At 49.5% G+C, this 15,835-nt stretch overlaps 1 protein-coding gene across 5 annotated transcripts in view; it reads right to left on the reverse strand.

Moving 5' to 3' along the window:
• Positions 1–13,425, reverse strand: part of KDM4B (lysine demethylase 4B) — a 94,615-nt gene extending 81,190 nt beyond the window's left edge. For all 5 annotated transcript variants that reach the window (XM_064637460.1, XM_064637462.1, XM_064637459.1 and 2 more), the window contains exons 1-2: positions 13,320–13,425; positions 598–754 (exon numbers count right to left, since the gene is read on the reverse strand). In XM_064637460.1, coding sequence (XP_064493530.1) covers positions 598–738 — 141 coding nt within the window. In that variant the 5' untranslated portion in view covers positions 739–754; positions 13,320–13,425. The remainder of the gene's footprint in view (positions 1–597; positions 755–13,319) is intronic.
• Between the last annotated feature and the right edge of the window lie 2,410 nt (positions 13,426–15,835).

Consider the following 15,835-nt stretch of genomic DNA (forward strand, 5'->3'; position numbering starts at 1 on the left):
GGATGGATCTCAGGGAAAGGTTCTTCCCCCAGAGGGTGGTGGGCACTGCCCAGGCTCCCCAGGGCAGTGGGCACGGCCCCAAGGCTGCCAGAGCTCCAGGAGGGTTTGGATGATGCTCTGAGGGATTGTTGGGGTGTCCTGATGATCTTTGTGGGTCCTTTCCCACTCAGAATATTCCAGGATTCTACAAATCCTGCTGCATTGTTGCTGTGGATGTTTCTGTGTTTGTAGGTGACAAATTAAGCCTCAACTCCTTAAATAAAGAGGGGCAGGGGGTGGAGAAGAACAAAAGCAAACCCTGGGGAACATGTCCAGAACTCTTGGACATGCTCTGAGGGACAGGGGGGGATTGTTGGGGTGTCCTGGGCAGGGCCTGGAGTTTGGCTGATGATCCTTGGGGGTCTCTTCCAGCTCAGTGTCCCATGACTCTACTGGAACTCCTCTGCCTCTCCTCTCTCCACAACTGAAGCAGAGATTCCAAGACCAAATTCCCAAAACACGACAAGAGATCCAACTGCTGCTGAGCAAGAGAACTTCCCACCCCCCCAACATCATCCAGAGCTTCGGGAAGGCACCTCCAGGCAGCTCCCAACTCACCTTGGCCAGCCCTGCCCGGTGAGCTCCTTGGGATTCCATGTGGGCGATGTACTTCCCGAAATCCCGGAATTCCTCCAGGCTGGGCCGGAAGGTCATGATCTTACAGCCAGGGTTCTGCGGGCTCGGGTTTTCCGACCCCATATTTCCAGGGGGGCAGCTGGGGAGGGGAAAACACAAAGGGAGAGGGGAAGAAGAGGGGCAGGAAAGAAAATCTCGGTTAAAAAATGTCGGGTTTAGTGAATTTCACAGAAAAGATGGGGAGATTTGAGAGTTTTTCTCCCCTCTGCTCCCCCAAGAGGATGTTTGTAAGTGGGGATATGAAGAGGTTCTGACCAAAAAATCCACTTAGTCAGGAAGTCCTGATACCAGGATCATCAAAGAGATTGGATATGGGCTAAATATAGACCAGGGGCTTAACATCTGCCCCCCTTCATGGCACAAAGCTGTGTCTCATCAGGATGGGGGTCACAAACCTTCCCAACACCTTCAGCATCTATTCAATGGGTAGAAGTTTTCCATCAAAATGCTCCATCCTGTTCAGTTTAGGTTCAAAACCAACAGCTTTCCCCCATGTTTGGTTTTTTTTTTCATGTGCTAGACAACATCAAAAATTCAAAAATTAGGGTTTTTTTTAAAGGTAGCTTCATTATCCTCTGTATTTGCAATGTATATAGATAAAACAAAGCATCAGATAATTCTTTAAAGAAATACTGATGCAAAATTTCAAAACATCTTGTAATGTGAAAAGCTAAATTGCTCAATTTACTTCACATTTTCAAGGGGAAAAAAAATCTCAAACAATTCAGGACGAAATCACAATTTTTAAAATGGATTTTTATTTTTAAGGTTATGCTGGAAATTTGTAAGAGAAAAAAAATGGTTTTGTGGCATTTCAGCTGCAAACATAACTCTGAAAATATTCTCCATGTCAGAGAAGCAGCACAGCCAATATCCCAAACCCTCAGGAGGTGGCAGTGCTGGGCTGTGAAGGAATAAAAAGTGCAGCAACACTGTCAAAAGTGGCTTTTAAATCCAAGGAAAATACGTGTTTGGATTTAAATTGATTTCAAACTAGCCAAGCAGTATTCCAGATGCTACCAGAAGTACTCACTGTGTCAGGGAAAACAAACTAAAACAGGGAGAATAAAATTAAAATTAAAATTATCAGTCAAAACGATGCTAAATCTGTGTTTTAATGGTTGAGTGTGGCAATGAACTCACTGCAGAGACAGCAAGTGCTCTCACCTTCTGGAATTAAACCCACTAATTTGGACAAATTCCATACCCAGGGCACCAAGGTTGCCTTTCCCATTTTTAACTGGGTAAAACCATTTTTCATTTCAGAGGCAAACCAACAGTTTTGCCTTGAAATTTTAGAAACTCCAAACTTTTAGGATTCTTCAGAGGGACTTCTGTGGAGATTTGTTTCCAAACAATGAGCTGCAAGTCTGAAGCTCTTCCCCAGGGAGCCTTCAAAGGAATTTTAGGCGTAAAATCGCAGCCTCCCAAGGCCCACTCCAGGATAAAATCCAACTGTAAATCCCAGTATTGCACAATATCCCAGAGCAAAACAAATGGAGGGAGAAGAGGTACCATTTTCACCACAAGAGCTGTGTTTCCAACTGAAATTGTTGCAGTTTTTAAACAAAAAAGCCCTTTAAGCAACCCCTCCACCCTCAGGGCGGCCCTGCCCGAGGAGATCCCCGGCCTCGGCACCCAGAACCAAAACTGCTCTTTCAGGATCAGGATTTGGAGGGAAGCAGCACACTGATCCAAAGCCATGAGAAGGGTTTGCTCCACAAATGTTTTGCAGGAAGACAAAAAGGAAAAGAGGGTCTCCCAGCCCTGAGATGAAGCCCAGGAGCCAGAGGTGCCAGAGCAAATATCCCAGAGCACAATATCCCAGAGCAAAACAAATGGAGGGAGAAGAGGTACCATTTTCACCACAAGAGCTGTGTTTCCAACTGAAATTGTTGCAGTTTTTAAACAAAAAAGCCCTTTAAGCAACCCCTCCACCCTCAGGGCGGCCCTGCCCGAGGAGATCCCCGGCCTTGGCACCCAGAACCAAAACTGCTCTTGCAGGGTCAGCATTTGGAGGGAAGCAGCACATTGATCCAAAGCCATGAGAAGGGTTTGCTCCACAAATGTTTTGCAGGAAGACAAAAAGGAAAAGAGGGTCTCCCAGCCCTGAGATGAAGCACAGGAGCCAGAGGTGACCGAGGTTTCCTCTGGATCACCCGGGAAAAACATCGTTCGCCGGGAAAATCGGGCTGGAGGCCGGTGGAGAAGTGAGAAATCATCCCCAAACTTCCATCCCAACACAACCTCCCTGGGAATACTTCTGCTATTTTTAAGCTGGGCCTAGAAATGCCACCAAAGTTCAGGCAGCAGGACACGCCGGGAGGAGCTGCCTCAGGAAAGGAACTCGAATTCCGTCCTGAGGGGGATCCGTGCCAGCACCATCTGCTCCAGAGAGGCCTTCCCAGTATTTGCAGCTTTCCTCACACCCAGGGAGGGGAAAAAAAATAACCAAAGCCAGGTTTTATCCTATCTTTTCCTCAAGATTGTCTCCAGGTTTTATCCCACCTTTTCTTCAAGGTTGTCTCCAGCAATTCCAATTTTTAGCCAATAAACTGGGAGCAAAGAGTCAAAATACATGCTGCATCAAAAACTACTTCATGCAAAGCTTATTCAATTAATTAAAAGGTAAAACTACTTCAGGCAAAGCTTAATCAATTAATTAAAGGGTCTTTTGCCTCCATACAAGTGACATCACCCAGAACTCTGGAATTCTGCAGAGCAGAGGCAGCAAAACACAAAATTTTTCCACGTTTAATCCCACCTAAAGGAGATTTTAACACCTACCCTAGATAATGTACGTTCATCTAATTAAACTAATTAAGGTTCTAATACAAAATGGCCAAGGAGCTCATGGGAAGGGAGAATCAGTCCAAGTATCTCAGGGAGACACATCCAAAGCCGCTGCCTGTCCGACCGTCCCCCTCCAGCTCCAAGGAGCTGGGAACACCCAGGCAAAGCTTTGGGACAAGGGAATTTCTTTCCCAGCTACTTCACACCGATGGATTTTGGATGAACAGTGGCAATATTTCCTGTCACCTCCTTCCCAGCTCCTGGTGTCCCACAGGCCGGGAGGCAGCGGGACAAGCCCAGGGCTGTCACAGCCCGGCCGAGCTGCTGCTTCCTGATGGAATTCTGAGGAGAAGGCCTCAATTAAGCAGTGCCCTAACGAGCTTCCCTCCCTCAGCATCACTGAGGGACATTTCACAGCAGAATCTGCCTGTTCTGAGCACACTGAAAGCCTCTTTCAGTGGCAGCTCTGCTGTGCTGAGGGTGAGGATGGGAACCAGCTCTTCTCTGGGCACCGTCAATGCTGAAAGGGAGGATTCAGCAGAGTCTGAGCCCCCATTAGTTCTTGAAAAGAAGGGTGGAGGTATTTGGCTCAGCTGGGCTCAATCTGGGTCTTTGTGAGAGAGTAACAACCTGAAATATTATGAAAACCTTCTAATTTTCAACCATTGTGAGGAAACACTAAACTTGTCTCCAGAGGGACGATCTCGGTGCACACAAAGAGCTGAGCTTTTAATTGCAATGACTTTTACAGGAGACTCTTCCCTCCAAAACTGAACTGAGACACTACTGTGACTGAAATCCTGTACCTGTTGCCTGAAACCTTTGTATGGCAGAGAAAAAACCCAAGACACCCAGCCAAGATCAATGACTTGTGCTTGCTAAAGGACTTCCAGGACCGGGAATCCTTCCTCCAGGAAAAGGTTTGGGACTTTCAAGTAGTTCCCCACTGCTCCCCCACTATTGATCTGGGAGGAGCAGATAATGCCAACCCTTTTGAGTCAGGGGTGACTTTGATTGAAGTTGTGACTATTGGTGGGAACAAACCTGCCTTCAGGCACCAGCACTGGAGCCAAACCCTGTGCCCACCCCCAGGGCAACGCTCAGCCATCGATCCCGATGGGAACAGTGAAACACAGCAGGATTGATCACCCAGGAGTCACTTTGTTTACTCAGGAACACCAGAAAACCAGCTTTAATCTTGCTAAACACAGTTAATACACTCACAGTTTCATGATAGACCAGAACACAGGTACCTGCAGGGCCCTTTGAAGAAGGTACCAGGTCTAAAGGTAAAGTCCTGCCCAGGTGATGAACACCCTGTGTACAAGGGACAAACCCACCTGAACCACCTCCTGCCTCTCCAAAGCTGCAGTTTGCCACCACCAACCCCACAAAAACTCCTCTCAGCTTTTTCCTAAAGGCCTTGAAGCCAAAACATAAAATGATGAAGGAAAATGCCCTCTGGAACGTACACTCCTAGGAAAAAAGGAGAAAGCAGCAAAATCTGGGAAACAAAACCCTGGCGTGGAAGCTGCAGGTGGCAAAAGTAACTTGGTGAGAGGAGGATGGACAGAGATTGTCAGAGAATCCCAGAATGGTTTGGGTTGGAACAGACCTCAGATCACCCAGTGCCACCCCCTGCCATGGGCAGGGACACCTTCTGCTAGCCCAGGGTGCTCCAACCTGGCCTTGGACAACTCCAGGGATGGGGCAGCCTGTGCCAGGGCCCCCCACCCTCCCAGGGAAGAAGTTCTTCCACACATCACACCTCAGTTTCCCCCCTGGATGCAGTGATCCAGGTGGGGTCTCATGAGAGCAGAGGAGAGGGGGAGAAGCCCCTCCTTGGATGTGCTGGCCACTCTCCTCGGGCTGCAGCCCAGGATTCCGTTGGCTTTCCGGGCTGGGAGCGCACGCTGACGGCTCACGGGGGGTTCCTGTCAACATTCCAAGAAGATTCCACGAGATTTCCCTCGGGTTGTGTTGGAAAAGGCTGCAAAGACACAGGGAAATATCCTCCCAAGTGCACCCTGCAACTGCTGCCAGCTCAGAGCAGGACACACGGCCGTGAGCCTGCACAGGGGGCGGGCACAGAGGGTGGCACTGGGGGTGGGCACAGGGGCTGGCACGGGTCTCCCACCCTGCTGAAGGAAACAGAACCCCAGGTACCAAAATTTCACAGAATAAACAAAGCTCTGGCCAGGGTTTGAAGCAGGAGGAAATCTCCCAGCAGGACCCACTTGGACAGTGCCCGAGCTCCTGCCCGTGGCCATTTGTTCCTCCCCTGTGCCAAAGGGGATGATTTGTGGGCTCACTGTCCAAAATTCGCCAGGAGTGACTCTGGTTCCAGGGCTGGGCTTTGGAACAAGGCTGGGCTTCCAGGGGGTAGGACTTTTAGGACAATGGGGCAAAGCCACCAGCTCAAACCACAGCCTCCAGCTGTCAAACATCTGCCACAGCCGCAGGAAAAGTCCTGGAGGGTTAAACTTTCTTAGGAGGCACTTCCAACAAATTCTCCTGCTGCAACATCATCTCTCCCCCCCAAATAGGAGAGTTTGTCACTCCCTGAGTTCATTGGAGTTTGTCAAACTGCACTGAGGGTTCCTGGTGCTCTCAGTGGAACTGCCCTTTCCTCACACAACACTGAACCCACAAACTCTTAATCTAATCAGTGCAGACAACAAACAGCCCTGGGTGTGGAACACCACTGAAACTGCTCTGAAATGTAAGAAAATGGAGTTCCACAGCTCATTATGCTACAAGAGGACAGTGAATTATCCAGGAAACCACTGAAGGACAACACCAAACCAAGGTAGAAAGTGTAATAAGGCCCAGATATCGAAGAGGAAAAGAAAAAAACAGAGGAGAGATAATGAGAAGATCTAAATGAGGCTCATCTAAACAGCTCTGATAATTGAAGACATAAAGAAGATGTTTTCAGCAAGAAGCACAAAAATCATTAATATACAGCAAATTATTCATTTCAGTGCTGAAAGCAGAGCAGTTCATCCTTTGGGGAAGAAATTCTGAGTGCATTCCACTCCTCAGTGCAGAAAGCTACTGGTAGGAAAAGAATTTCTAGTTTTAAGAGGGCAGAAAGATTGAGAAATGTCATATCTTAAACAAGGTTTTTAAAGCATAAAAACCAGAATCTTAAAACCTCTAAGGGAGGTTTTAAGAAATTAGAAATTTCCTAATAGAAAATACTGTAAAGGTACAAAATTAACCCACCAAAACACAGATTTTAAGCATGGCTGGATTAACTTCTGACTCACTCAGTGCTTGAGGCACTTCCCCTGCAGCAAAGCAAAAACTCTTGTTCCTTAAAAAAATTGACAAATATTAATGGAAACCTCGTGTGTTTATCTGAAGTGGCATTTTTTGCTGAATTAGGCTGGACCACAGAGGGCAGATTCCTCCATTTCCATCAACTTCCTTCCTCACTGAGCCAAGGAATCCCACCCCAACTCCCATCGATTCTCAGGGATCAGGAGCTGCTCAGCAGAACCAAAGAAAAACTTCTGCAAGACCTCAAGTCTATAAATAAACCAGGTAATCCTATATATCCCAGTTTCAGAGAAGGGTTATGTGGTGTAAGGATATCTGAGACAACTTTCCTTTCTTCCCCCTTTATTCCCAAGAATCAGATTCCAGCATTTAGACCCCAAAAAAGTGTCAATTTATAAGTTTGCAGTTCACTGTTGCTCAGGCCTGTTTTAAGCACCTGTACAATCACAGCAAGATTTTAAAGTAACACCTTTTCCCCCCTCCCCAAAAAGAAATATTTATGTCCAATTTATTATTTTTAACCTCCAAATTGCTTCGAGCTTTGTATACCCTTCATAAAGGCCAAGTAAACATCACAGAGGAAATATTTGGGAAAGAGGAACAGACACAACATTCCCATCCAGGCCCCCAGATAAACATCTACAGTGCTCGGGATTTGACAAATTGGAGTTATTTTCTAATTAATGTTACACTCCACGAGGCTCCTCCTGTGCTTGAAACCAAGCAGCACATGCAGCTCATTAAAGGAAAATCAACTTTTCCCTCCCAGCCCCCTCTTTGCTGTACAAGTGCACAGCCCCCTCCACGTTTCTTTTAACTGCAGCAAAATTATTTAGTCACAACCAGTATTTAAAAGCAAAAAAAAAAATAGAAAAAAGTGGTTAGAGTTGAGTGCAATAAATCTGTAAGGCATTAAACCAGTTTATTATGGCCTGAGGGGAGGCAGTTAACATATAATGGTTATTTCTGACTAAATCCACAGCAGAACCTCAAAAACTCACGTTTTACTGAGCAGGGGAGATAAACTCAGACTAAACCCACAGAAATCAGTCCACAAACCACCACTGAGGCCCAACCTATAACTAGAGATCTACAAACTCCAGTTTGCTGCACGACACAGGTTTTGTATTTTATTGTCTTTGCAGGATTTACTGCAAGGGTTTAGGAGTATTTCAAAAATAAATTAAAAACTTAGTTTAAAAAAAAAGGCATTTAATGTGGACTGAGCCTTCCCAGCAGCTCTGCTGTGCCCTGGTACACGAAATTCTTTTGGGTTCACTTGGAATATCAGGAATATGAGCTCAGCATTCCCAAATGTGAGACCACAGTGGAAGGAGAAACCCAGAGCAAATGAGGTTAAAAAAATTACCTCTTTTTGACATATTCCTGTTGAATGTGAACAAGATTCCCAAGTTTTAACCCCAGACACCTCGATCCAAAGCAGCAGCACTGCAAACCTTCCCATAAAAACCTTAAAATAGAGTAACCAGAGTCCATTATTCTTATGAGAAAGAAGAGCAGAAACCTTGCAAAGCAATCAGAAACCTCAATTACTGCACTGCTTTGTCCAGAAAGTTAATTCCTGTATCAGATTAATGCCTTAATAAGGACTAATTCCCAGTTTTCCTTCAACAAACCTCCCAGAACTACAAGCCTGAAGGGCTGTTCTCAGCAACTTGCTCAACCTCTTTAGGTCCCTTCAGGTTTTTATAACACAGAATTCCAAGAAATTGGATTGTTCTGGGTTTTTTTGGAGCATTTTGCCAACAGCAAATCAACCCCTGGGGTGTATTTTTGCAGCAGGGGCTCTGGGTGCTGCCCGGGGTGGGTGTGACACACTGACCCACATTCCAGGCTCAGGAGCTGGGAAATCATCTCCTGAGCAAGAGGAGGAGCCAGGAGGGGAAGAAAAGCCCCAAGGAACGGGATGAGGAGCCCCAGAATTCCCTTCAGCTGGAATAGCTGTCCTCAGGAGCACCTGGAATGACTTCAGCTCCTCCAGAATTCCCTTCAGCTGGAATAACTGTCCTCAGGTGCACCTGGAATGACTTCAGCTCCTCCAGAATTCCCTTCAGCTGGAATAGCTGTCCTCAGGAGCACCTGGAATGACTGCAGCTCCTCCAGAATTCCCTTCAGCTGGAATAGCTGTCCTCAGGTGCACCTGGAATGACTTCAGCTCCTCCAGAATTCCCTTCAGCTGGAATAACTGTCCTCAGGAGCACCTGGAATGACTTCAGCTCCTCCAGAATTCCCTTCAGCTGGAATAGCTGTCCTCAGGTGCACCTGGAATAACCTCAGCTCCTCCAGAATTCCCTTCAGCTGGAATAGCTGTCCTCAGGTGCACCTGGAATAACTGCAGCTCCTCCAGAATTCCCTTCAGCTGGAATAACTGTCCTCAGGTGCACCTGGAATAACTTCAGCTCCTCCTCTGCACTGAGAGATGAGGGGGAACCCCCTCAGTTCACACCCATTTCACACCTTTTAACCCCAAATTGCAGCTGGAAGGAGGGACCATTTAAAACTTTAATTAAAGCAAAGCCTTCAAGGTAAAATGAGAGCATTTAATCCCCCCCAGCCCCCAGCTCAGTTTTATCCAGGTCCCTCTGGAAGCTGCAGCTCCCAAACCTTGACAGGGCCAAGTGCTGCTTGTTCTGCCAACACAGAGCTGGGAAAATTCACAGAAACTTCTTATTTACAACCAAAAAAACCCCCCAGGATCCTCCCCACTCCCCTGGATGGGCATCAAAACCTGTAAAGGAGGATGAGAAAACCTCAGAAATCATCTTACCCTGCCACCAACTTCCAACATTCCCTTCTTAGGCCACAGGTTTTCTGGGAATTACAGGGTTATTTCTATGAAATCCAGGGTTTCTAACAAGTTTAGGGAATAAAAGGACCCTCCTGTGTTTTCTAAGAACCTGGGAATTATGGCTTGTTCCCAAACCTACTGATACGGCAGAGAAATATAAAAATAATTAAGTTTCAGGTCACTTTTGCCCTGAGTGAGGCACACACAGACTGGGGAAGGATTTTACATCACACAGCAAAATATAAATGTGTTCTCCCATTAAATCCAGCAGGAATATTATTGAGGAACTGCCCAATTTATAAAAGAGAACCATTTACTCCATGAAAACACAAATGAAAGTAAGTACCTTAATTAAGCCATGGTAGCAAATGACTCTATGCCCACAAACTGGGACAAGCCAGAACAAATCTGGTCCAAACCAGAGGTTAAAAAGAGAAAATCTTATTAACTTCAGTGGAAAACACCAAAAATGGACAAACACCTTTCTCATCCCACAGTGGGAAGACATTAATACCACCAAACCCATGTGGAAAATAAACAAAAAACAAGATTTCTGCCAATATTTTGCAGGACCCGAGGATTTCAAACCCTCTTTTAATTCCTGCCCAGATGACAAACCCTGATTTCATCCAGAGCAGCCCCAGAGGATCCCAGGCCCTTCCAAAGCCATTAAGCAAATCCCTCACTTGTGGGGACATATTTAGCTGCCATCCATCTCTGCTATCAACAGCTGGGGGACACCAGGCACACACTGCAAATCCTTCTCCACACAGGAACAGAGAGAAAACCCCCAGCCCAAAATCCTTCTCTGTTCCCCTGAATTCATTAAGAAAAATCAAGTTTCTTCTCCTTTTTTTTTTTTTCCCTTGCCTCAGCCTGCAGGACACAGATTATTTCAGGTCACAGGTGAACCTCCCTGCTCTTAAAAACCAGATTTCAACTTTGAAATTATATAGATACATAAAATATATAAATATAATTCCAGCCACCTGATGCCAACACATAGTTTATTGTATTGCAGCTGGACAGCCCAGGAGAAAATAAGGATACACAAAGCTGGATAAATGAATGTAAAATAACCCCACACTGCCAACATGCCCATCCAGCCAAACTGGTTTGCCCAACTCACATCAAATTTCTCGTGGCCTTTTATATGGAAATAATTCCGAGTTCTCCAGGAGTTGTCTGGGTTTTAGGGGATTTAAAACACCTGGGAAACACTCCCTCTGTTAAACCTTTAGCTGGGGAATGACAGGAGGTGAAGTGAAAACTTCCAGCACTTTGCTCCCCAGCTCAGGTTAACAGGGAAGTAACTCCCAGACCTGGATTTTCCACGTTCAAAGAAGCAGAATTACCTAAAGGAAACGGGTGGGATTGTCCCTGAAAGGGCATTTTGCTGTCAACTTCTCATCAAAAAGCTGGTGAAAACTCCCATGTGGGGAAGGCCTCACTTATAAAAACCCAAAAAGCCAAACTTGGAATGTCAGCCCTGTGCATTTTAGTCTTTCACCCACTGAGAACACTAATTTATTCTATATATATATATATTTATTTATTTATATTAAATTAAGGTCCAGTGAGTCCAAAATATATAAATATATAGAACCATTTATGTTCTGGTCTCACTGGACCAATGAAGGGAATTATTTCTTTTCCAGGAGAGAAGAAAAAAAAAAGAAGAATCCTTTGACTGAGCTTGGAGAGAATTTTCCTGTCAGAAGATGTTGCAGTGAGTGTCTCATCCACGAACACCAGCTCTGGAACGAGGAATCACGTACATCCACCTACACCTCCCTTGCAGGGGAGGAACTCCTACCACTGATGGGAAAGGAAGAGCCTTGGATTCCTCTTGGATTCCTCTTGGATTCCTTCTGGCACCGGAGGAGTCGCTCGACCTGCCCCAACTTCCTTCTCTCATTACAGGGAACCCCAAGAATTAGGAACTTGCTGTCAAAAAGCAATTACCCCCCGAGTCCTCCAACAGTTATTCCAGGTAATTGCTGAAATGTAACTGTGAGGTTTAAATTTTAGGCTTAAGGTTCCTCTGATTGTGGGAATTTTATTAGAACGGGAAAAGGAAACAGAGGAGGAAAAAGCAAAAGCTCCCAAGAAAGAAGTGATGTTGTGGGTGAAAAGGAGGGGAAATGGTATTGGGGTTTGGAGAACAGAGCTCCTTAAAATTAACTCTTTTTGGTTAAAGGAAACTTAATTTTGGAAGGGTCAGGCTTGATCTAACACAGATTTACACTGGCCCAGCACAAAGACAACCGAGAGACAGAGCAAAACTCCCCCATCCCAGGCCAGAGGAGCAGCACAGCCCCTGTGTGTGCCCCCAGCAGCTTTATTGAAACACAGAACTTAAGGAACACACACAAAACTAAATCTTATTGGTGACTTTAATTCTTTAATGCAAAGAGATCCAAACCACTCCTTCTGCAACACACCTGGATCCTAAGCAGCTCCAACACCAAGAGCCCAGGGAAAGACAAGCATCACCTTTGGATGAATCACAGAATCCTGGAATATCCTGAGTGGGAAGGAACCCACAGGGATCATCCAGCCCAACTCCTGGCCCTGCACAGACACCCCAACAATCCCCCCTGTCCCTCAGAGCGTTGTCCAAACGCTCCTGGAGCTCTTGGGAAATAACCATTCCATGAGGAGCCTGGTCAGTGCCCAACCAGCCTCTGGGGGAAGAACCTTTCCCTGAGATCCATCCCAACCCCCCCGACACAGCTCCAGCCCTTCCCTGGGTCCTGTCCCTGCTCACAGAGAGCAGAGCTCGGAGCTGCAGCCCCCGAGGAGTCTCCCCTCAGTCCCTCCTCCAGCTGAACCACCCAAGTGCCCTCAGCCGCCCCTCCTTCGGCTTCCCTTAGGAAGGGCTTCCTGAAGAGCTTCCCCTTCCACCACATCCCACCAGAGCCTAATCCAGCCTCTATTTGTTCCTGAAAACAAGGGCAAACCCTGGGACCCGGGGCAAGTCACCAAAGCGTGACCCGACAAACGAGCCCTGCGGGTCACGGGGGCTGGGACCCCCCGCTCCACCCGCCCCGGGGCCCTCACAGGGGTCAGGGGGCCCCACTCACGCCAACGGTACAAAATACACCGACGAGTAATACAAAAAATTTAAAGGGAGGATAAACGGAAGGGGAAAAAAAAAAGCCTCGGTTCGCCCCCAGGACTTTTGACAGTCCCCGGAGGAGGAAAATAGAAATTAAAGAGCCGCTGTCACGTTCCTGCCCCCGGTTTTCCCACCGCGGAACCAACCCCCGGCAGCTTTCGGCCGTCCCCAAGCCCCGGGCCCGGCCGAACCCCGCCGGGATCACCCGTTCGGTTCGCATTCACCGCACGGATCCCCGCGATCGCGGTGGGTCATCGCCCGACTGCCCCTGCCCGGGGGGATCGGGGGCACCCGGGGCCGAACGCCCTGAGGGGAAGGGGGGGGTCCCGGGGGTCTCCCGGGGGTTCCCACACAAAGCGGCGGCGGGGCCCGTCCCGTGCCGGGCCTGCGGGGAGGCGGCGGCCGGAGGGGTGCGGGGATGCGGGAGGGATCCGGGAGGGGTCCGCGATGTGGGGGAGACAGCGCCTGAGGGGCGCTGAGGGGGCGGCAGCGAGCGGGGCGGTTCGGGGGGGCTCACCCCCGGCAAAGGGCGGCGGGAGCGGGCCCGGCGCGCTGCCCGCGGCGGGGGCGGCCCCGCGGGGGGCCGTGGAGGGGGATGGCGGCGGTGCGAGGGCGGAGGGCGCGGTCCGGCCGTACCTGCCCGGGGGGTCCGTGCGCGGCGCGGGGGGCGCAGCCGAAGGGGGGTCGCCCGGGCGAGCGCAGCGCCCGCGGCCGCCACCTGCGGCCCGCCCCCCCTGCGCGCCCATTGGCCGCGCGCGGCACCGCCCGCGCCGCCATTGGCCGCGCGGCCGCCGACGGGCAGCAACCTCAGCCAATAGTGACGCCGTTCGCCGCACAACAAGGAGAGGGAGGGCGCCGATTGGCGGCTCGCGCAGTGTGACGGCCCCGCCCACACCCGCGGGCGGGGCGGAGGGGCGGCCTCGCGTCGCTCAAGGGGAGGTTCAGCCAATAGCGAGCGGAGGTTGGCACGGGGCGGCCCGCCCCCCTGCGGCCATTGGCTGTGGCGGGGGACGGGCGGGCGCGGATTGGCCGCGCGGGCTGTCCGTCGGGCGGGGCGCGCGGCGCTGGGTACGTGAGGAGCCGCACAGCGCGGGGCGGGGGCGCTGCGGCCGCGCTGCGCCAATGGCGGGGGGGGGGCACCGCCAGCGCCCCCCGCGGCCGGGCGGGGAACGGCGGGGACGGGGGGCATCGATAACGGGGGGGGGGGCATCGGTAACGGGGGGGTCATCGATAACCAGGGGGGACCGGGGGAACATCCGTGACCAGGGAGATCATCAGTGACAGGGGGGCTTCGAGGGGATCATCAGTGGTCTGGGGGATCATCAATGACCGGGGGGATCACTGATAATTAGGGTGGGGGAGCTGGGGGGGATCACCGATGACCGGGGCGATCATCAATGACTGAGGGAGCTGGGGGGACATCGAGGGGATCAACAATGGTCTCTGGGGTATCATCAATGACCAGGGGAATCATGGATGACATGGGGAGTCCTGGAGGGACATCGGGGACCGGGGGGACATCAGTAAGTGGGCAGGACCAAGCAGTCCTGGGGATCATCAATCCCATCCAGGATGGACCCCAGTGTTCAGGGGGGATCAATAATGACCAGGAGCTCCTGGGGACCATCAGTGACCAGGGGGATCATCAATCCCCATCCCCAAGGCCTCCAGCACAGCCTCACCCTCCTGGGCTGGACCCCACCCCTGGGGAGCCCCCCAGGGCACAGCCCAGGGCACGGCAGGGAAAGGGGGCTCAGGCACTGGAAGGGGCTGCCCAGGGAGGTTTGGAGTCCCCATCCTGGAGTGTCCAAGGAAGGACTGGAGGTGGCACTCAGTGGGGATCAATCACAGCTTGAACTCGATGATCCGGGAAGGCTTTTCCAACCTCAGTGATTCTGGGATTCTGTGAAGGTGTTACAGACAGCACAGAGAAGGAATAGGGTTGGAAAAGACCCCCAGGATCGAGCCCAACCCTTGCCCCAACACCACCACGGTCACTAAATGGGGGCATGGCCCCAAGTGCCACATCCACACCCTTCTGGACACCTCCAGGGATGGGCACTCCCCACGGCCTGGGCAGCCCCTCCCAGTGCCCGACCACCCCTCCCAGGAAGAAATGTTCCCAATATCCAATTAAACCTCCCCTGGCACAGCCTGAGGCCATTTCCCCTTGTCCTGTCCCTCGTTCCCTGGGAGCAGAGCCTGACCCCCACCTGGCTCCCCCCTCCTGTCAGGGGGTTGTGGAGGTGCCACAGGAGCATCCCAATCATCCCCCCCTCCAGCAGGACCATCCCCACACACCAGACTCTCTTCCCAAACTGTCTGCAATTCCAGGACCATGGAAGGCTGCCAGGACAAAGAACTATCAGGGGCACCTTTTTAATTTGAGCTCATTAAGGCCTGCAGAGCATCAGTTCTGTGCATTCCCTGGGAATTCCCAAAAATAGCTGCAAGATCCTTGGTTAGTTTTTTGCAACATTGTCACTCTCCCTTCCTAATTCCTGATCCAAAAAATACTTTGTTACCAACTCACACCTTGGATTTTTACTCCAGAATTTCACAGCAGAGATGGACACCAGAGTGCTTGGAAGTGAAACATCATCCTGTTAATCATCTCCAGCATTAAAACACAATTCCTTCATATCCACAACCCCCCTCTGTAGCACGGGAATTTTCCCAGTAGGGCTTCATAATTTGGGATTTCCAGATCCCACCACAAAGTGTCTGATTTGCAGAGAAATTCTAATTCAAGCAAAAAAAAAAAAAAACCTGACACTTCTGTAGGAAAACAAAGTTTGTTTCCCAAATTCCAAATAACAACAAAAGCAATCAACTAAGGAAGTCATTGCAGGGAGTTCTTTCAATTTAAATACAAAAACTCTTCCTCAGTTTCACTCCCTCACCCCCAATTCTTCCCATCACAGCACAGAATAAAAAGTGGAAGGACATTTTCAATCAAACCTAAATATCTGAAAGTGCTTAATGTTAACACTGACCTTAAAATAAACTTACTTTAAAGAGGGCAGGTGGTGCCACTGCTGCTTAATTTCACAGCTTTTGTTTTCAACACCATTTCTTTTCCATTTCCTTCATCTGCATTTGTGAAAAGCTCAGTGTTTGAAGCCTTTGCTTAATGGGATATAAATGCAAAT

This window comes from Pseudopipra pipra, chromosome 27, assembly GCF_036250125.1.
Source record: "Pseudopipra pipra isolate bDixPip1 chromosome 27, bDixPip1.hap1, whole genome shotgun sequence".
Lineage (NCBI taxonomy): Eukaryota > Metazoa > Chordata > Aves > Passeriformes > Pipridae > Pseudopipra > Pseudopipra pipra.